The following is a 20,434-nucleotide window of genomic DNA, read 5'->3' as shown; positions in this document are numbered from 1 at the left end:
TCAGCTGTGGCCCTGGGAGGGCATAAAGAATAGGCACGTGGGCTCTTGGAGCTGCTGGGGGTCACGTTCAGAAGCATCATAAAGCCTGGAAATGAATGAAGTCCAAGTTTTTATTTTTTTAATTAAAAAACATTTTTTTAAGTTTATTTATTTGTTTTGAGAGAGAAAGAGAGAGCACAAGTTGGGTAGGGGGAGAGAGAGAGAGAGAGAGAGAGAGAGAGAGAATTCCAAGCAGGCTCCATGCTGTCAGCAAAGAGCCCAATATGGGGCTTGAACTCACAAACCATAAGATCATGACCTGAGCCAAGATCGAGAGTCGGACACTTAACTGACTAAGCCACCCAGGTGCCCTGAAGGTCCAAGTTATTAAAAGGTCAAGGTACTGGATCCCAAACATTGGAAACTTGTCAATCTTGAAGACTACCTCTGGCAAACTTCTAGAATAAATTCATCAAACTGGTGGCTCAAGAGCCCTTGAGGGAAAGTGATGATGACGTAGGAACCATGATGGTTCGCCAGAGTGAGATGGGTCAGGGGCTGGGTGCCTGTTCTGACAGGTGGGTCCTGCAGGGCCTGACCTGGCATCATGTCACCTAATGGGGGTGAGTGGTGAAGGTAACACACAGCTAATTGGGCAGGGAAGGAGGCCTTTGTCCTTGTGGCTTCTTGCTGAACATTTTTCTCAAGGACTTGGTGGGGAGGGGTAAGTCATAGCAGCTGACTTTTTTTTTTTTAAGCTTATTTATTTTTGAGAGTGGGGAGAGGGGCAGAGAAAGAGGGAGAGAGACTCCAAAAGAGGCTGTGCACTATCAACACAGAGCCCGATGTGGGACTCAAACTCACAAAACTGTGAGATCATGACCTGAGCCGAAACCAAGAGTTGGACACAACCGACAGCCACCCAGGTGCCCCCATAGCAGCTGACTTTTAAATTTACTCATGCCCCATAGCCAATCTGGAGGATGAGCTGCTGGATAATACATTCAAAATCCAAAGACATTTGTACTCCAGATGCAGGATCCTGGGAGCCCCTGTGCCTGCACCTCCCCCAGCCTTGCCACAGTGATAGTACAGAGATTCCAACAGCTTCCTTTCTGAAACCTCAGCATCCACACCGGTTTTGAGATACAGAGTATTGGAACATTCTGGAAACATTGTAAAATTGTGTATTTGGGAGCTCTTGGTTGGTTGGTCGCTTGGTTGGTTGATTAGTTCCTGTGATCCTCCCTCCCTGGCCCCACATGTTTTACATGGTAATGAGATAAGAATTCTTTGGGGTCCTGGGCCCCTTTGAGAATCTGCTGGAATCTATGCACTCTTTCCTTAGGAGAAATATAGATATGAAATGGTGTTAACCATTTCAGGGGGGGTCTATAGGTGCCCTCTAGCCTGTCAGAGAACTTCTTAAGGAAACCATGGATTTTCAACAGCCAGCCCCTGCCAGGCAGCTCATCTGGGAGTCACCGGCACCTCAGCATGACAGTCTATTCCTTCCCTTATAGGGGAGGAGGGACAGTGATTACACAAAAGCCCTTGGTGCCTATAGGGGTTAAATAGTGTCCCTCTAGGTTTCATGTCCACCTGGAACTGTGACCTGATTTGGAAATAGTCTTCGCAGACGCAATCAAGTGAAGCTGAAGTCATATTGGATGAGGGCAGGCCTTAAATCCAATAAGACTAGTGGCCTCAGAAAAAGGAGGAAATTTGAACACAGAGAATTTGAATGTCCAGGCAGAATGCCATGTGACCATAGAGGCAGAGGCTGGAATGATGTGGCTACAAGACTCCACAGGAAGCGAGGAAGAAAGGAAGGATCCTCCCCTGGAGCCTTTAGGGAAATCACAGCCCCAGGGTACCACCTGGGTGGCTCAGTCGGTTGAGCATCTGACTCTTGATTTCAGTCCAGGTCATGATCTCATGGTTCTCATGGTTCCTTAGATCGAGCCGTGCATTGGGCTCTGCACTGACAGCACGGAGCCTGTTTGGGATTCTCTCTCTTCCCCTCACTGTCTGCCCCCCCCCCACTTGCTCTCTCTCTCTGCCTCAAAATAAATAAATATTAAAGAAAAGAAAGAAAGAAAGAAAGAAAGAAGAAAAGAAAAAAAAGAAGAAAGAAAGAAAGAAAGAAAGAAAGAAAGAGAAAGAAAGAAAGAAATCACAGCCCTGCCAACACCTCGACTTCTGATTTCTAGTCTCCGGATCTGGGAGACAATAGGTTTCTGGTGCTTTCTGCCACCCAGTTCGTGTACTCTGTTGCAGCAGCCTTAGGAAAGGAAGGCAGTGCCTGAGGGGAACAGGCAGAGAAGGATGCCTGGTGGCTTGTGGCTGGGCCTCCCCTCTTCCCTCACCAGACACCCCATGGGCTTCTGTTGGACCTGACTCTCCCCCTGAGCCACCGACGCCAGGCAGCCTCTGGGTTTTGCCCATGAGAGGGTTACAGGCCGTTTGAAGAGAAGTTAGAAATCCCAGCACATCCGTCTTAATAAGTTTTACCACAGCTTGCTAGTTTAAACTAATGACTAATTTATTGTATAAAATACCAGCAGTGTATTTTTTTATTTTGTTAATTAATTATCTCCAGCAAAGGTGAAATTTATAAAAAATGTCCAGGAACGGTACACATTGTAAAATCACCTTGCAGCAGGAGATGAAATTATTACTAATATGGGATCAAATTATTACTGTATTGACTTAGTTACTTTATGACGTTGTAATGGATTTCTTCATTATTTTCTCGGGATTGTGGCATTCATGACTGTATTAAAGTCTGTTAATCTATGCAAATATCATTAGGCACCACTAATAACCAGGCAACTTTCTTCCATTTCAGAGAATGTGCTAAGTACTTGGCCTGTCTGGGTCACTTCCGGGCAGCAAGGAAGGAGAAAAGGCAGACAGCAGGCAGTTCTGGAAACCCACTCTGAGCACAGCCTCCCTCCCCCAAGGCAGAATGGGTGGGCATTTCTACAGGGTGGTTTGGGAGTCTCAGAAGGTTTTCAAGCCATTATACATCTTCCCCTGCTGTCTAGAGGGCCTGACTTGTCACATGAATGTCCATTCCTTTGGATTAAGGTTCTGGAGGGCCTTGTTAAAATGCACTATCCTGGAAGGAAACCCGCATCAGCTCAGTATCTACCATTAGTCCTCTTGAACTGACAAAGTATTCGAGGGGACACAGGGCCCTGCTGTGCTAGGACAAGGGACCGGTCAGTTTTTACAAAGGTTAGAAAGAGGGCGATATCTAACTATGGGTTCTGTCTGAATAGAGTTGGCCAAAATAGGTTGTTCTCAGGGACACCTATGGATCCTCAAGACCTGGGAGGGACCTCTCCAATGCAGTGGGGTGGAGGAGTTGAGTGAGAATTGGTAAACACACCACGAGCTGCCCATTATTCAAAGATCTCAAATCTCCATGGCCTCACCCACTGGGTCCTTAGGTCAGCCCATGCTACGGGCCCAATTATCCTGTAGCCCAGCTGAGGCGGTGAGGCCAGGCCGAGCCCTCTGCCCTGTCCGAAGAGCTGTCACGCTGATGGGAACCAAATCCAGGCTCCTACCCTCCAGGCCAAGGAGGACTCCCATTTCATCTTGGTTTTCTTCTGACCCAGATCAGGGGCACCTGGGTGGCTCAGTCGGTTAAGCATCTGACTCTTGATTTTGGCTCAGGTCATGATCTTGTGGTTTGTGGGTTCAAGCCCGAGTCGGGTTCTGTGCTGACAGCACGGAGTCTGCTTGGGATTCTCTCTGCCCCTCCTCGGTGCATGCTCTCTCCAATCTCTCTCTCTCTCTCTCTCAAAATAAATAAATAAACTAAAAAAAAATAAAAAAGGTAGACCCCGATCACACGAGGGTAAGGCCAGGCTCCCTTCCCCACCTTGAACATTCTCAGACTAAACCTACTCACTAATATGTGGGTTATTAGTGCCCGTTGTTCTGCTTCTCCCAAGAGCAGAAGCGCAGACAGCGTCTTTCCTGGCACCACCGAGATGCTGACTCACGGTGTTAACTGGAAACTGACGTGCGACTCAGTCCTTGTGACTCCCTCGGCCACATCAAAGGATGAGCTTGAGGACCTGGAACAGAGAATAGCAGCCACTGGGCCCAGGTCACAGTTTTAGGGGACTCACCTTCCTAACTGCGGGTCCAGGGTGCGCCCCCCTATGCCCCACCGCGATCGTCCCCTCTGGGTGGGTGACACTGGTCTCACAGGTAACATGGCACCAGCCCTAGGATTGGGCTGCCTCAGGGCACGTTCTGCTCCTCGGGCTCCTGCCATCTTCCTTGGATCAGCATGCCCAGACTTTTCAAGGTTAAGAGCCATTTTTAACATTAAAAATTCATCAGCACCCCTCCCCCCTTGACAGATGTTTTTCTTTGAGTATCCATTGTTTGAGAGAATGCAAAATGGCAACAACCTAACTTGAATTAGGCAGTGCTTTTAAAGGAATTGGTACATTTTTTAAATGTTTGTTTATTTTTGAGAGAGAGAGAGAGAGACAGAGCACGAGCAGGGGAGGGGCAGAGAGAGAGAGAGACGCAGAATCAGAAGCAGGCTCCAGGCTCTGAGCTGTCAGCACAGAGCCCAACGTGGGGCTTGAACTCACAGACTATGAGATCATGACCTGAGCTGAAGTTGGATGCTTAACTGACTGAGCCACCCAGGCACCCCTGGTACTTTTAAAATCACATTTATTCGAAAAATTCAATGTGCGTTTGAAAAATAGTCACATCTACCTAGGAGTGAAGTGTTTCTGATGCAGTCAGCAGACGAAGCTTGCGGTGTCTGGGACCCCAAGATCAGATGGCACCACTGCCCTTGGCTATCTGGCTGCTGTGTGCTGGGAGGGGAGAAAGGGGCAGGTGGTAGGGGCAGTTGTGGCCACCAGTGGGGGGGATCCAGGCTGAAAGCCGTTGTCCTCCTCCTGTTCCTCGGGCTCCATCCGCTTCTTCAGGCTCCTCTTCCTCACTCCGAGCCCAGGGGGTGGCGGGAGGGGGTCCCCTGCTTCCCACAGCCCACACACCGGGCCCTGCCGTTCATCCTATTATGATTACAGACCAACTTCCAGCTCAGCACCATCTAGCCCTTCACCCAGACACCAGCTGCCCTCCCCACCCCACCCCCCTGCATCTCCTTTTTCTTTCTCAGGCACTACAGGCCTGAATGCTTATCTGCTCCCACTAACCAGAGGACGCTTTCTGGCAAAATCAGTCCTGTTGAGGTGACAGAGCTCCCACATTTCCAAAGCTCCCAGAAGAGGGCAGTGCTGAGTCCAAAGGCCTCTAACCCAAAGGACGGAATACCAAGCCCTGGGGCAGGCACTTGTGAACCATATTCTATTTTGCACGCCAGAGAAGGCATGGCACAGCCGTCAGAAGCATCGGGTGCCAATCCCACCCAAATCACTTGCCCAGATGGGCTTGAGCCTGTCACTCAGCTTCCGTGAGCCTCAGTTAACCGACCTGTCAAATGGGGATACAGCAATGTTATACTGAATCATGGTAGTGGGAAGCAGGCAGGACATGTGGAAATGCCCAGGTGGCACCGAACGGACTGTCAGGACGTCCACAAAGGCAGCCAGCACCATCAGCCGTGGAAGTGTCTGGCGCGGCAGGGCGGGGAGGACTGGGAGGGGAGCCGGCATCTTGTCCTCCTCCTTCACTCGCAGACATACCCGCTCCAGGCAGAGTGGGCCCTGCCCGCCTCTCCCCTCCAGCTGCCCCTCAAAAGACCTGTTGGTGCAAGCATGTGTCTTGCTTCTCAAACCAGGATTCTCCAGCTCCTTGCAAACGCACTTGTGCTGAATAAAACTCTGGATTCTCTCCTCTGTGCACCCATCCCAGGTTTCCTTCCTTATCCCCACCGCTCCCTGCCTAACTCAGCCCAGAGAAGACCGGCAGAGTGGCCCGGCCTCTGAAGTCATGCTCCCTCTCTATCAGTGCCCATCTGGCTCTGCCCTTCACGGCGGGGTCATCCAGGCTCCAGTCCAGAAGCACGTTTAGCGGAGGGGCAGATCTACTCCTGTACCTCTTGACACAGTCCCTCGAACAGAGTTTGTCGGCCAGCTGTGTGCCTGACTGGTGAATAACAGAAGGGGTGCAGAGCTGGCCTGCAGGCTGCTGAAACATGGGATTTCCCCTTTCTGCCACTCTGTGACTTACTTGGTATTGCCAACCTGAAGGCCTCAGGAGGACCCCTGAGTGACAAGAGCAGGTGCCTCTGTCGTTAGCAATGTGAGCCACACTCAACGGTTATGCTGTCACCCTTCAGCATAGTTTGCTCTGCTGAGGACATGGACACACCCCTCGCAATCTTGTTAGTCACTGGAAAGAATAATGTCTTGTAAATGTGCAGCTCGGTCCAGTTCCCAGAGCCGTGTATTCTCCTGAGCTCACCTGAGCCTCGCGACCATCCACTCTGGTGAGCAGGGCAGGGAGTGCTTTTGGCATGGTGGATGAGAGGTGGGGAGCCAGACCACCTAGGTCCAAATCCTGGCCGTGCTGTTGATTAGCCATGGGACTGTCAGCAAGCTGTCAGACCTCTCCGTGCCTCAGTCTCCTCATCTGTAAATAGGGGTAACAGTGGTACATCCTCAGGAAACTAAGGTGCATCCTCTTGAGCAGTGCTTGGCCCTTGGCAAGCACTCAGCATGGATTAGCTCTCACTGTCCTCTCTGAGGGCGTGATCCCTGACAGGAGGAGTGAATGGATGAATCTCTATGTATCCCATATGGGCTGACACCGGCCATCAAACTGCAGGGGCCAGTCCTGCCTGCCACACTCCAGAAACCAACCTGCTCTGTGGGGTTGGAGCATATGACTTTGGCCTTTGGGGACCATGCACCTATGGGGGAGATGGACAGGTCTGCCCCTAGGAGGAGAGGTCCTTATCAGGTACAGTGGGGGCTCAGGAAGTGCCCTGGGCCCACCTGCAGGCTCAGGGAAGCATCAAAGAGAAGCTTCAGATGTCTGCAGGAAATGAGCTCCACTGCAACCTACAGCAAACCCATCAGAAAATGTGAAGGTTCAAGAACCTGAGTTGAAAGAGAAGTTGGTTCAAGATAGGTCTTGAGCAGAGCTGGGTTCCTTATTCTTCTGAGAGCTGACACCCTAACAGGTGTGGGTGGCCATTACTAGTTTTCTGACCTTTTGCATTCAGACCCCATTATCTGAAGCCCTTAGACACACTGTAGCCATCCATCCATCCATCCACATTTACCTATTGCTATTTACGTACCATCGACCATAAATCTATCTGCTCGCAGCAATCATTTTTCTCTCATCTGTGTATCTATCATCCAACATTTAATCTGGATATCTAGCATCTATTAATCATGTCTGCCATCCATCCATCTCTGTGTCTATCTGTAGTCCATTATCAGTCATGAGTTAACAAGGTGTGTACTTAAGCATAGACCATCTGAGCTCCATTGAGAAGGGTGTTGAGGGACAGCAGTGACTACAGGAGGGCTAAGGGCACTGGAACAAAGATGGACAGGAAGGAAACCTGAGGGCTGATGAAAGAGGCTAGGACCCTCCTCTCAGAGCAGGGCTGGCTCAGCCTCAGGTGTCAGGGCAGAGAAGGTGGGTGTGGCCCTCCCCCCAGCACCAGCAGGCACAGAATCCTGCAGTCCCGAGGGCTGAGCTCTTGCTGGGGCCCTAGGGCCAGAGAGGTGGTGCCTGAGTGGAGATAGCCTGGAGCAGCCTGGAGAAGACCTGTCACGGCTCTTCCCAGCCCTGGTTGCATGTTGGTATTACTTGAGTAGCTTTCAAAGAAACCAAAAACCAAAAACAAAAATACTGAGCTCCAGACAAGTCTGTATCGCAGAAGCTGGCCCTGGGTATCTGTATTATTGAAAGCCTCCAGGTGATTTTCCTAACAGTCAGGGCCAAGAACCAACATCTTATAAGATCCAAGACCTCTGCTGTTTTTCTAGAAAGGGTGTACCAAGGAAGGAGGAGCAGGCTTTGCTCTTCTAGGGAAAGGCTTGGGCTCTGGGCAAGGCTGGGCTCTTCGGTGGGGCACGTGAGGCAACTTTCTTCTGGGCTGCCCCGAGACTCCTGCCAGGGTTTTCAGGAAGCATCACCCCCACACTGGCCTCGATGAGCCCACCCAGGCTCACCAGAAGTCCTTGTCACAGTGTCCAGGGTGGAGAATGGGCTTGGTGGCTACAGTAGTATAGCCTCTGGGTTCAAGCGTGACTACTGTTGTATTAGACAAGGTGTTTGCCCCTCCCCAGGCATACACGCGGCAGGCTGTTAGAAGTCGGAAGGCTACTCTCCTCCCTCGTCCCACAAGCAGCAAAGCCGCACCCTCAATGCTAAAACTGGGCATGGATCAGAGGGGCGGGAGCTGTGCACTGCTCCCTGGCACTGCATTATGTCTCTGGCTGTGCAGGAGGTCGGGGAGGAGTGGGGGGGGAGGGGACCCATGACTAGCCACTCTCTCTAAGAGGCTGTAGGAAGTAGGGCTCTAGCTGGGAGGGTGAGGGTGAGCTTGTGGCTGGGGTAGAGGTTGGGCTATGGCCCGGTGGTCAGGTGATCGGCAAGCAGAGTGTCCCCTCATAGCCACAGCCGTGCTGCTCTGCCACTCACCTAACAAGCCTTTATCCAAAGTGACTAGAGAAGAGTGGCCCTACGTGGGACTCTTACTTCTTCCCCAGTACCTGTGGCCACCTTGACTAGATTCTCTGCCCTGCCAATGAGATGTTCTTAACAGCATTCCTTGGTCTCTCCTCCTCTTGTGCCCCACCATCCTCTGGCCACCCTGCTGTACGTGTCCTCTACAGAAGCCTCCTCTTTTTGCTGGAAGAGAGCCTTACTCTGTCTGTCTCCTTGAGAGCCGAGGACAAACTGCCATAATTTATGCTCCCACATGATATAAAGGGAAAAAGTCCCCATTAGGCTATAAATTATCCTGTGATGGGTGAAATGCTGCAGAATGCACCAGACGCCAGTGGAAACCCCATTAGACAACAGGGTTCGGCTGCCGAGAAGTCCCCACAGAACCCCAGGCCGTCTGTCATGCACCATGCGCCTGATGAGGATAATGTAGCAGATCAAACGTGCGATCGGTTACCTGGAGAGATGGCTGTGCGCTGCTGTCCCAGAGAAAGGTGACTTCTACGTAGATCCACTTTGTATCCCAGGCTTCCCCTGGGAGGCCTGGTGCAGACTCGGTGCGGGATGTGGGTCGGAGGGCCAAGAGGAGGCAGCTAGGGGTGCAGGGGTGGCCTCCAGACCCCTCACCTGTACTCAACCTCCAGGGTTCCATTCCTGCCCAGCTCAGGGCCCTCATGCCTACCCATTGTCTCGAAGAATGTAAGAGACAAGCATGCAGGGGGCATCCCTGGCCCCCAGGGTGGTGACAGTCCCCAAGTTCTAGTCCTGTCTCCCAAAGCATGCTGCGAGCCCTCAATGGCACAGACCCACACCTGTGCTCCAGGCAGCCACCAGGGGGCTGGAGGGGCATGCTCCGCCCAGGGAGTGGATTCTGCCAGCAGGTCCCTTTTCCTGTGTGGGGAGGAGAGAGGACCTTACAGCCTAGACCTCAGGAAGGGGAAGGCCTGAGGACTCATCCGGAACAAGCTTCCTTCCTCATCACCCAGGGGAGCTCAAGGCAGCAGCGCTTTGGGCAGAGGGGTGAATGAGACTGGGAAGGGCTTGTGAGGCATAAAGAGAGGCCCCCAGGCCATCAGGAATCAAGGGGAAGCCTGAGCCGGTTACAGTTACCCTGCCCGGTCCCCCTTCCAGGCGCTGAACCGAAGCCCTGGACTTGGAGAAGGAACGGGTTATTAGGCCTTTGCCAGTCGTCTGTGTGGAGATGGAGGGGTGGAGAGAAAAGAGAGGGAGAGAGAAGTCCAGGTAACACCGTCTTCCCCTGGAAGGAAGGTGACGGGGAGAACTCGGCTCAGCTCAGCTCAGACCGCTGAGTATGGGTCTCAGCTTCGCCGGTGACTGAGTGTCACATTTCTGGGAAAGATGCTGAACTCTTCTGTTTCTTGGTTTCTTCCTGTACACAGTAGAAATGATCAAATACCCACTACACCTGTCAAGTGCTTATCTCACTGCCCAGGTCATAGCAAGTGTTCAATAAATGAGAACCATGACAGTCCTCACTATTGTGGCTGTTTTAACCACCTCCCGGAGTCAGGGAGTCAGTCTGGGGTTGGAGTCGGGGTGCCTGGGGGCAGCAGAGGTTCTGTGATGTGGGAGTTGGGTCCACAGGCTCTGTGGGGTGACTGGGGTGACACGGAGACTGGGTGGGCTGGTGCTGTGAATCCGGGAGCTAGGCCAAGCCCAGGGAGCACATGGCAGGCAGTGAGGATGGGCACAGGCAAGGAGCCTATACCCAGAGTGGGAGTCCCAGGCCAAGTTTGCAGTGGTCAGAAGTGAGCGTCCAGGCCTTGGGCTTTGGGGGAGGTGTTTAGATTGCGATGGGCGGGAGAAGAGGAAGGAGGAGGAGTGCGTGTGCGTGCATACCTACGTGTGTCATTGCTGCTCCCTCGTACCACACGCCCCTTCTCACCTCCTGCTTTTGCACGTACTGCTCCCTGACCTGGGATGCCTGCCCCTTGCCGGTTCTAGCTGGCAACCCCTGCCCGTGAATCCTTCAGGGCCCAAACTGAGCCTCTTAGACCCCTCTCCACCCCCTGGCCACACAGCTCATTACCTGCTAGGCGCCTGCACTTATCAACAAGGGCCACTCATTTCCTACTTTCTGAGGACTCCTGGAGGTCGGTGTCTCATCGCCGGCACCCACCCTCAGGCCAGCCCCATTGGAGTGCCACTCCCAATGCTCACTGGGCAAATAGGCTCATGTATTCATGTCAACAAATATTAAGTGAACATCTACTACATGCCAGGCACGTTAGGCATTGGGCGCTCAGCAATGAATGAAATGGATGGGAGTCTGGACATAAATGAGCAAAATAAGGTCATACATGTTATGAAAAAGTCCAGTGAAGAGGACAGTGAGTGTGAAGGCCGTGACTTGAACTAGCAGGTCAGAAAAGTTCAATGAGCAGGTGACATGTGATGGAAGGCTTGCAGGAGGTGAAGAGTCCTGAGGATATCTAGAACACGATCTCTGAGACAAGAGGAAGAACAGGAGGTGCAAATGCCCCAGGTGGGGGCCGGGCGGGGGGCAGAGGTGCACAGGGACTATTCCTGAGAGAGCATGGAGACCCAGAGGTCTGGAGCGAGGGAAGGAGAGATCAGGGAGAAGTGGAGTGTGGGGTGCCTGTGCAGTCCCTTACACATCTCTAGAAGAGTGGGCTTGTGCTCAGGGACATGGGAGCCACTGTGAGGTTTGAGCTCCGCCTTGCACTTGAACTGACCCCTCTCTGGCTGCCGTGTGGAGAGCAGATAGCAGTGGGCCTGGGTGGGTGTCAAGAGACCGCGAGGAGGAGACTGACGTGGCTGGGGCCAGATCCCGAAGCACTGGGAGGCAGGAGCCGAAGGAATGCGAATGTGTAGGGACTGGACGCAGGGCTTCTGCCTCCTCCCACCCCCAACATCAAACAGCGCCTGTCACGAGGGAGCTGGTAGATCAAGGCCTGGCACCGCCTCCCCCAGAGGCCAGAGCTGGCTGAGGGTCCTCATCTGCATCCCCGGTGGAGAGGGAGCCCCATCCCAGTCCCAGCCCCAGCAGCCTTTGATCTGGTTTGATGTCTCCCTCAGCCTCCTTCCCAGGCAAGAAGGCTTTTATCCTTGGAGGGGGAGGCAGCTCCCCCCAGCTGCCTCCCCGCTCTGGCTCTGACAGCGTGCGTGTTGTGGGGACCAAAGGTGCCACGACTTTTCTACTCACTGGTTCACTTCACGCTGAGAACCCACGTGGGCCTGGCGGGTGACCCCATGTCCCAGGTGAAGGGACTGGCTCTCAGGAGGGTGGCTGAACCCATCACACTGCTACAGAGGGATCCATACCCAAGCCCTTAACCTGGGTGTGCAGGGAGGCTGCCGACCGCCCACGCCAACTTGAGGAGGGGGACATTGTCCGGATCCCATTATGAGAGGAGCCCCCTGCCCTGTCTTCCACCCCCTTTTTTTTGGAAGGCAGGTTTGAGGCTGCATGCTGCTCTCCTGGGGGAGGAACGTGGGGGGCTCTACTAGGGCTGGCAAATAGGAGGCAGGGGAGGTCTTGGGACTCTGGTTGTGGGGGGAGGGGTCAGCAATCTTGAAAATGGCACAGATTTAGATTCAGATGATTGGTTTGAACCCCGCTTGTCCCTTGGGAGCCAGAGGTGCTTGATGGGTCTGGACCAGCAGAACTGGTGGAACTAACACATTGCTGGGCTTGGTGTGACTTTGGGAGAAATGCCCTGTTTTGGATCAATCCAGGTAGACCTCTTGGAGGAGGCTGGGGAGCATCTCAGCTGTCCCCAAAACACTACCATTTGGTTAGGGTGGTGCAAAGGCTGGGCTGGGCAAGAATCACTTTGTTCATTTCAAAGTACCTGGGGGTCCTCTCCACACCCCTGGGGGTGAGGGTGGGCCTCCTCACCCCACCAGCTGGAGCCCCTGTGGGTGAGCAGTGGCAGTAAGGGCTGTAACCGGCACAATGAGTGCATTTACTGAGCATTCGCTCTGTGCCCGGCACTGTGCTAACACCCCGTGTACTCAGCTCATTTAACTTTCTAACAGCCCTAGAAGGTGGGCACAGTTATTCTCTCCCTTTTATAAGTGAGGAAATGGGGGCCCAGGGAGGGCACATGACTTGCCCTAGGTTGATTTGACAAACAGCTTCAGTCACTGCCTGGAAGATGTCCCCCTGCCCCTCCTATCGAGTCGGTGTGCCTCCCTTGTCCCCTTCCTTTGAAGGTCCTCCCTGATTGGCGGTGAAGCTAGGGAACAGGAGTAAGCGTCTTCCCCTCAGACTCACTGCCTATGGGCCCTGGTGCGCTGAGATCATCTCCAGGGAGAGCAGATGGTTCTGGGATCCAGGAGGCACCCTGGGAGTCCCCTGGTCCCAAAGTCAACAGCCTGATAGATGCGCGAGGGCCCTGCCTGGGGTGGCCCTCAGGGCTCTACGTTCTGCCAGCAGCTGAGGCAGGCACATGGTGCACCTCAGGCTCTGGGCTCCAGCCTCACCCAGACCACCTTTGGGTCCAAAGCCTGCAGAGCAGGACGGAAGACCTCTGGCTCCGTGATTGTGAACGGAGCATTTCTTCCTCACTCCCCAAATTGCTGTCGTTGAGTCTCCAGGGACCCAAAGGAAAGCATCTCTTGCTGGGCTGGCTTTAAATCCTGCAGAAGCCAGGCCCCCCAGTAACCCCTCTGCCCTCCCCGCCAGCCACAGACCTCAAAGCCCCATATTCCCCACCTTGGCCCCTCACCCTGGGGTTCTCCCTAGCTCCAGGCCCCCCACCCACCCACCCTCCGCAGCTGGAGGGAAGAGAACAGTAAAAGTCTATTGCGGCCATAAAAGGCATTAACCATCTGAACACTCGTCCACAGTGCCCCAGCAGCCGTCTATCCTTAAGCAGGAAATATTGTTTAATGCCGATGGTAATGAGCGAATCAAATTTTGAAAATTAAACCGGAATTTGAGCATTAGCGCTAGGGCGCTGGCATTTGGCATGTCAAGTGGTGCTGCTGTCACCCCCGCCCTCCCCAGTCGGGGGCCCACTCCCCCTGCAAGCCCGCAAGATGCTCCTTGCACATCCGAGGGAGCTCAGGCACCAACGGGAAATATCCCATGTAGGAGCCTGGCCTAAACTTGCCATCTATCAGTGTCTTGCTTCTTGGTTTCCTGGGCCCTCCTTTTAAAATGCAAATCCTTCCAGCCAGAGCCCCATTCTGCCCTGACATCCTGAGTGAACGAGTGTAGGAGTTTCTCTCAGGGAGGGATTGGAAAAAGCCTAATATTCTGGCAACCAGATTCCATTGCCTTTTCATAAGCACCTATCCACCTATCTATGGCTCCTGGGAGGTGTCACCCAATGCTTTTTATAGGTTGGGAACCTGGAGCTTAATTAGATTGAGGTTCTGGGGAAATAAAAAAGACTCCTGAGGCCAGAGGAATGGGAGCTGTGTGTGTTTGTGCTGGGGCAGCAGGCAAGAGGCTGTTGGAAAGGGAAAGTTGAACTTCAGCCTGACCCCCTTACTGCCAGCCCTGTGGCATGCAGAGACCGCCGGGAGTGGTGAAAAGAGGGGTCCTTCCCACCTCTCAGACTTTGCTCAAATTGTCTTGTGGTCTGGAGCCCCTGCACTGGTCCCCCAGAAGTGGAATCCCCAGCCCGCCTCCTTCTGGAAGCCTTCAGGGTCTAAACACTCCCCCTCCTCCCACCCCTCCACCCCTCCCCACCCTACCCTGGCCCCTCTGGTGCACAGTCCAGAGCTGTTTCCTGGCTCTCCTCTCTCATAGTAAATGCTCAATAAATGCTCACGGAAGGAGTCACCAGAGGGTGAGCCTAGGCGGTAGGTCAGGTGCACTGATCCAGGCCCTTCTGAGGTGGCTGTAAACACCTTCATTTGACACAGAATTGGGTACTTCTCCCCATGCATTATTTGGGGGTGCTGTAGACTATGCCTACTCCCTGGCAGTGGTCGTTGGGACACTGGGCACAGAAAGCAGAGTTGGCCTCTGCTTCAGGCAGAGCTGAGACTAGCGCCTACCTTCCACCGCCCAGCCCTTCTGGGGTGTCACACTCCTGCTCCCCAGGACCCCAGGTGCTCCCCACACCCGCAGACACAAGCACTCACTTTTTAAAAGAGCAGGGAGGCAGGAGCAAGGGGTTATAGGATTGGGAAGTCAAGAGACCCGGAGAGGCTACAACTATGTGTCTTGGAGCCCTGCGGGGAGGGCACACGAGCTCTGGGGGCCACTGCGTGGCAGCCCCAGTGGCCTTTGTCTTGTTTGGGAACTGTCTATTGCAGATGGCCTGTGTCGCCATCAGCGGATGGACGTCAGCTCCAGTGAGCCTACTGTTGCAGGCCCGGTGCCTGGAGCAGTGTCTGGTGCAGAGAAAAGGGCTCAGCAGACAATTGAATGACTAAGGAGCACACTCCCCTTGTTCTGTCCCTTGACAGGAGGAGCCCATGTGAAGACTCGAGGGTGGGGGTGGTCTGGCACTGGGCTCAGCCCTGGGAGCCAGAATAGGAACGTATTATAGTCCCCTACCTTAAGCTGGGCTCTCTTGAGGGGAAGGTACTGGGGTCCAGTCACTAGCCTCCACTTGCTCACATGTTTGGGCCCTATGACTTCCCACCCAGGGGCGTCTTCAGCCCATCTCCACCCCTGGCTCTGTGGTCTCTCCTGCCCTCACCTCCTCAGAGACACAACAACACCCCCCCACCCCCCCACCCCACCCCCGAGGTCCTGCCGTGGGCTTAAGGCTGCGGGCTTACAGGGGAGAGTGAGAACACCACAGACTCACCATTACCCAGGGACCCTGTATCATGTCAGATAGGCAGGCTATGGTCAGGGACTGCTTAGCCTGTCCAGGAGTCAGGGGTCTTGTGTTGATGTTGGAGAGGGTGGCTGGCTGGGGAAACTGAGTCATCCTCTGAGACTTTCACTAGGTTGGCATCAGACCCAAGACACCAGCCAAATGGTGCCATTGGTCATCTGACACAACTTGGAGACAGTGCCTCAGGAAAGTAGCCAGAGGGAGAGGAGGTCACAGAGGGTGGGGTGACAGGGGGAGGTTGTCCATGCTGGCTGGTCAGCCATAGCATAAGTCTAGTCCCCCCAGAGATGACCTCTCCCCATCTAGGACACACAGCAGGGGTGGCCCTCCTGGCCAAATTAGGGCAGGGCAAATGAAGGGAGGGGTGGCCCTCCATTTCCTCTTCCTCCTGGAGTAACGGTCCTCCCTGTTGTTCCTGGTGGTGACCAGGTTCCACTCCTGTAGCATCTCTTGGAAGCCTAGCATCCATCACATGAGGAAGGACTGATTATTGCCATTCCGTAGACCTAAAGCCCAGGTGGGGAGAAGTTATACAGTGGCAAGGCAGCGGTGCTGGGGTTAAGCCAGTGGGCCTGGGCCACAAGGAGATCCACCTTTGGACTCAAGAGTCCTTCCACCCTCTGGTCTGAAAGAGAATCCTTAGAAGCACACCAAAGCCAGGTGGAAACGAAAAGCGTGCAAACTGGGTGCATTTGAGGGTCCCGGAACCAACCAACATTTGAGGGTTGTGGACTCACCCCAGAACACCTAGGGGAGTGAGGGTGGGCCAGTGGGGAGGACTCACCCAAGAATACCTAGGGGAGTGGCAATGGGACTGGGTTCTTGGGTTTCTTGCAGTCTTCTAGAAAGGCAACGCTAGCTGCAGTCTCCCTGGGGAAATCCGGGCGTCCAGGTCTCCGAGTAGGAAGAGGAGAAGCCTGGCCCCCTACAAGTTTGGAAAGTCCTCCAGAAGGAAAGGCCCTGGTCTAGAACTGAGAACGGAGAACTGTAAGGAAGACAAAATTTCAGGGGAGAGGAAGAAAAAAATGAGGGGGGAAAAACTGGCGAAAGGGAAGTGCCTGAATAGAAAGGCACGTGTGGGTGAATTTTAATGCAATCAGAAGGCTGTCATAATGATAATAAAGGAATATATTCAGATGTCAGGAGAGAGGAGAAGTCTCGGGGTTTCGGTCCCAGCATTTAAATCAGGCTCAGACAGAGGAGGGGGCCCCCTCTTCCCTTCCTTTTTCCTTCCCAGGGAGGAGACGGAATTTCTAAACCTGAGGGCCAGGGATTAGCAGGAGGCAGGGGGTTTCACTTCATTGTCTTTCCGGAAATCCCATTTAATTGGATTCCTTAAAAGGCGCTGGGGCTGGGTGGGGGACAGGAGTGCAGAGTTGTAATGACTCATGACTCCACTGAAGGCTTGAGAAGCTTCCTCCACTTCATGGAAAATGTTGCTGCTGCTTCTGGGAGTTAAACATAAGCCACTGCCCCTCTCCCCTCTGTCTCTGCCCTCTCCTCTGCCATCTCTGCTCGATGCTTTTTGTTTCTGATTCTTTTCCCTCCATTTCTGCCATTTTCCTTCTCCCTCCGCTCCTAACCTCATCTCCCCCCATCTTTCCCCAGCTTCACCCCTCCACTTTCTCTCTCTCTCTTCTTCTTGGTTTCCTGGCCCAGAATTTGGAGTCTGTGAGCCCTGAAGATGGGGCCGGGGTGTGCCCGGCCTTGAGATGGCCCAAGAAGCCACCTGCTTGCCCGGGAAGGGGCAGGTGGCTAGGCAGGGGCTCCAGGCCCCAGAGCTTTGACTGAAGCCCACTAATGGTGAAGGGCTAGACTGGGGTGCCCTGGTCCAGAAGCAGTAACAACAACTGGCAATGATGCCCTGTAGGGCATGGAAGGAGCTGGGACCCAGGACCACCTCATCACTGAGGACTAGCCCAGTGCTAAGTGCTCTGGGCTAAGAGGTACTGACAGGGCAGAGGTCAGGGCTTCCTGAAGTAGAGGACTCTGGGGTGGCTTGTGAAGCAGTGCAGGGACCAGGTGGTTTCCTCTGCTTTGCTCCAGACCCCAGGACACCTCCTCAGCTCTATGTGAATTCACCTGGCAGTCTGGGCATGGGGAGGTTCTCTGGGGCAGAAGGTAGCAAGTACTCTGAGTACAGAGAGACATAGACTCAGAATGCTCTCACATTCGCAGGAACCAGAACTCAGGGCCATTTGCAATTTGGGGGTGTACGTTTCTGCACATAGGCTGTGTGTGCCTGTGTTTGTCAGTCATTCGAGAGTCAACAAACAGCTAGTGAGTGCCTGCTGAGTGCTGCTTCCACAAGGATTCTGTTCCAGCTCCTATGGCTGCATAACAATTCAGCCCCAGACTGAGTGGTGTAAAATAACCATTTGTTACACTCATGGATCCTGGGGGTTAGGCATTCAGACAGGGCACAGCATGGAAGGCCTGTCTCTGCTCCAAGATGCCTGGTCCTCAGCTGTTAGATTCAAAGGCTGGGGGCCGGAATCATCTGCAGATTCATTCTTCCCATGTCTGGTGGTCGATGTTGGCCGTCAGCTGGGGACATGGGTTCCTTCTCATGGGGACTTTCTTGTGAGCTAGTTTTGAGTCTCGAGTTCTTCACAGCAGGGTGGCTGGCTTCTCACAGAGAAAGCATTCCCAAAGACAGAGCCAAGTAGGAGCGCCTCCCTTTTATGACTTAACTTGGAAGTCAGCAGGCATCCTTTGTGCCATTCTTTATTGGTTAGAGCAGTCACAGCCCCACCCTCATTCGAGGGGAGGGAGCACAGGCCCCACCTCAGTGGGAGGACTTAACGTCACATCGTCACATTGCAATAAGCTTGTGGGATGGGAGATCCTTCGGCAGTCACGGCTGCTACAGAGCCGCACAGTCCAGTGTGATCCCTGCTACCCTAAGCACGCGGCCAAATGGTGTCAACAAACCGAGTCGTTCTAAACCCCCTGGGCGGGGGGAGACTGGTGCCGGAGCCCAGCCTTCAGGAACAGGTCCCACAAAAGTGTCCAGGGCCACATTTTTGCAGCATGAACTAGGAAGGGCCAGACCAAGGAAGGGACACCAGATGGAGGTACAAACAATGTGGGATAAAAAGAAGGTGTGACCCTGGGAATGACATAGGGCATTCGTTTGTCCACTCCGTAACTCTGTCCTGAGGGCTGACTAACTGGCACTCCAGGCAAGGCCTGCTCTCTTCCCCCAGGGAGCATCCATGGGGTGGGGGCGGGGAGCTGGACAGAAACCAAAGCAAAGCAGTAAACGACGGTCCTTTGGAATCTGGGCCTCTGAGACAGAGAATAAAGGAGAGCAGGAAGGAGGGGCCTTGATGAAGAGGCAGTATTTAAACTGAGACCTAGAAGGCGAGAAGAATTCAGCCTTGTGATCGGGAGGCACTTCAGACAGAGGGAAGGACAGATGCAAAAGCCCTGTGGTGGACTTGCCTGTTGTGAGTTAATTTTGGCATCTGGGGGTGAAAGTGGCTGAAGAAGATAGTATGTAGCTAAGAGGAAGGAGAAAGGGAATGCAGGGTTGCCCAGATGCCCCTTGTGCCACCACTGTGCCATCCGTGTGCCATATAGGTGGGCAACCAGACCAATGGCCTCACTCCCTCTGTGTGCTGCCTGCCCTCTGGGCGGGAGGGGGCACAGTCGCTGCAATCCAGCCCCCTTGACCCAACCCTTCCTCCCTCACCTCCACCTCTGGCTATGCTCTCCCTCTCTCCCAACCCCCTCACCCTGTGGCCCTCCTGCTCTAGCTGCGTCCAAGCCCTCCCCCTCCAGCTAAGAGCCTTCTTGCCTGCCCAGCTCCTCCCCCTCCTCCTCTTACCCTTCGGTTGTACCCTCTTACCACCACCCCCTCACCACCACCCCCCCTCCCCGCCGGCAGCCCGGGCCGCCCGCGTGCAGCCCGGCTCCTCCGGCCCGGGTAAGCATCTCCTAATTTTGTTCCAGAAGATAGAAAACTCTTCGTGGGCATGCTCAACAAGCAGCAGTCCGAGGACGACGTGCGCCGCCTCTTCGAAGCCTTCGGGAACATAGAGGAGTGTACCATCCTGCGCGGGCCGGATGGCAACAGCAAGGGTGCGTGGGGGCGGGGCGGGGGAGCGGGCGGGCGAGGCCTTGGGCCCCACAGCAACCCCCCAACCCCGGCCAGTCCTGGGCCTCCAGCTGGCCCCGACCTGCGACCCGCAAGCCGGGGAAGGATGCTTGGAAGGGGCAAGGCGGTCCGGCCTGAGGATAAGGGAAGGCCGCCATCCAAGTCCAGAGAGGGGCAGGGAGACTTAAAATAAGGATGCTTTTAAGTCTCCGTCCCCGTCCAGGTCTTTCTCTGTCTCTGTGTGGTTCTGTCTTTGTGTTTCTCCGTGTCTCTCTTTCTCTCTCAGTCTCTGTGTCTCACCCATTCTGCTTTCATCCGGGATGCGCCCTCTCCCCTCGGCCCCACGGGTGACTCACCTCTCAGCCCTCGCGCTTCTAAGGCCTTCCTCGGCCGGCCCTCGCGCCTTGGCTCAGCCTCTCCCGTCCCCCCAGGGTGCGCCTTTGTGAAGTACTCCTCCCATGCCGAGGCACAAGCCGCAATCAACGCTCTGCACGGCAGCCAGACTATGCCGGTGAGTGGGGCGCTCCCGGATGAAGTGAGGACCCCGCGGTGGCCCCAGAGGGACCGAGAGCTCCGCAGGGCCCCGCCTGCCCTTGAGCTCCGTGCACACTTTGCCAAATGTGGGGCGCTCACAGCCTCCTCAAGAGGCAGGAAGGCGTTGTCATTATCCCCATTTCTCAGACAAGGACACTGAGGCCCAGAGACGTAAGGAACTGGACTGCCTCTAGATTAAAAAACGCCTGCCTGCCGTGGGGTTAAGATCCCAGACAGCTGGGCGAGTGCAGGCGCTGGAACGTGCCGCCCGGCTCCATCCCTCCCCCTCCCCAGGGCCCTCCCCCAGAGGATCGGGTGGGTCCCGCCAGGGCAAGGACAGCTGGGAGAGGAGGCAGCTGGGGCAAGTGGGCCTCACGCGCAGTCCTGG

General features: G+C 54.4%; 1 protein-coding gene across 14 annotated transcripts in view; it reads left to right on the top strand.

Annotated features, from left to right (window-relative positions):
* Positions 1-20,434, top strand: part of CELF4 (CUGBP Elav-like family member 4) — a 296,488-nt gene that overhangs the window by 247,455 nt on the left and 28,599 nt on the right. For 8 of the 14 annotated variants that reach the window (XM_042961621.1, XM_042961626.1, XM_042961620.1 and 5 more), the window contains exons 4-5: positions 19,368-19,496; positions 19,944-20,023. In XM_042961621.1, coding sequence (XP_042817555.1) covers positions 19,368-19,496; positions 19,944-20,023 — 209 coding nt within the window. The remainder of the gene's footprint in view (positions 1-19,367; positions 19,497-19,943; positions 20,024-20,434) is intronic. The other 6 variants (XM_042961625.1, XM_042961624.1, XM_042961622.1 and 3 more) reach the window with 1 other exon arrangement.

Source organism: Panthera tigris, chromosome D3 (genome assembly GCF_018350195.1).
Source record: "Panthera tigris isolate Pti1 chromosome D3, P.tigris_Pti1_mat1.1, whole genome shotgun sequence".
NCBI classification, from domain to species: domain Eukaryota; kingdom Metazoa; phylum Chordata; class Mammalia; order Carnivora; family Felidae; genus Panthera; species Panthera tigris.
Note: the sequence above shows the minus strand (reverse complement) of the source record. Positions and strands in the feature narration are given on the sequence as shown.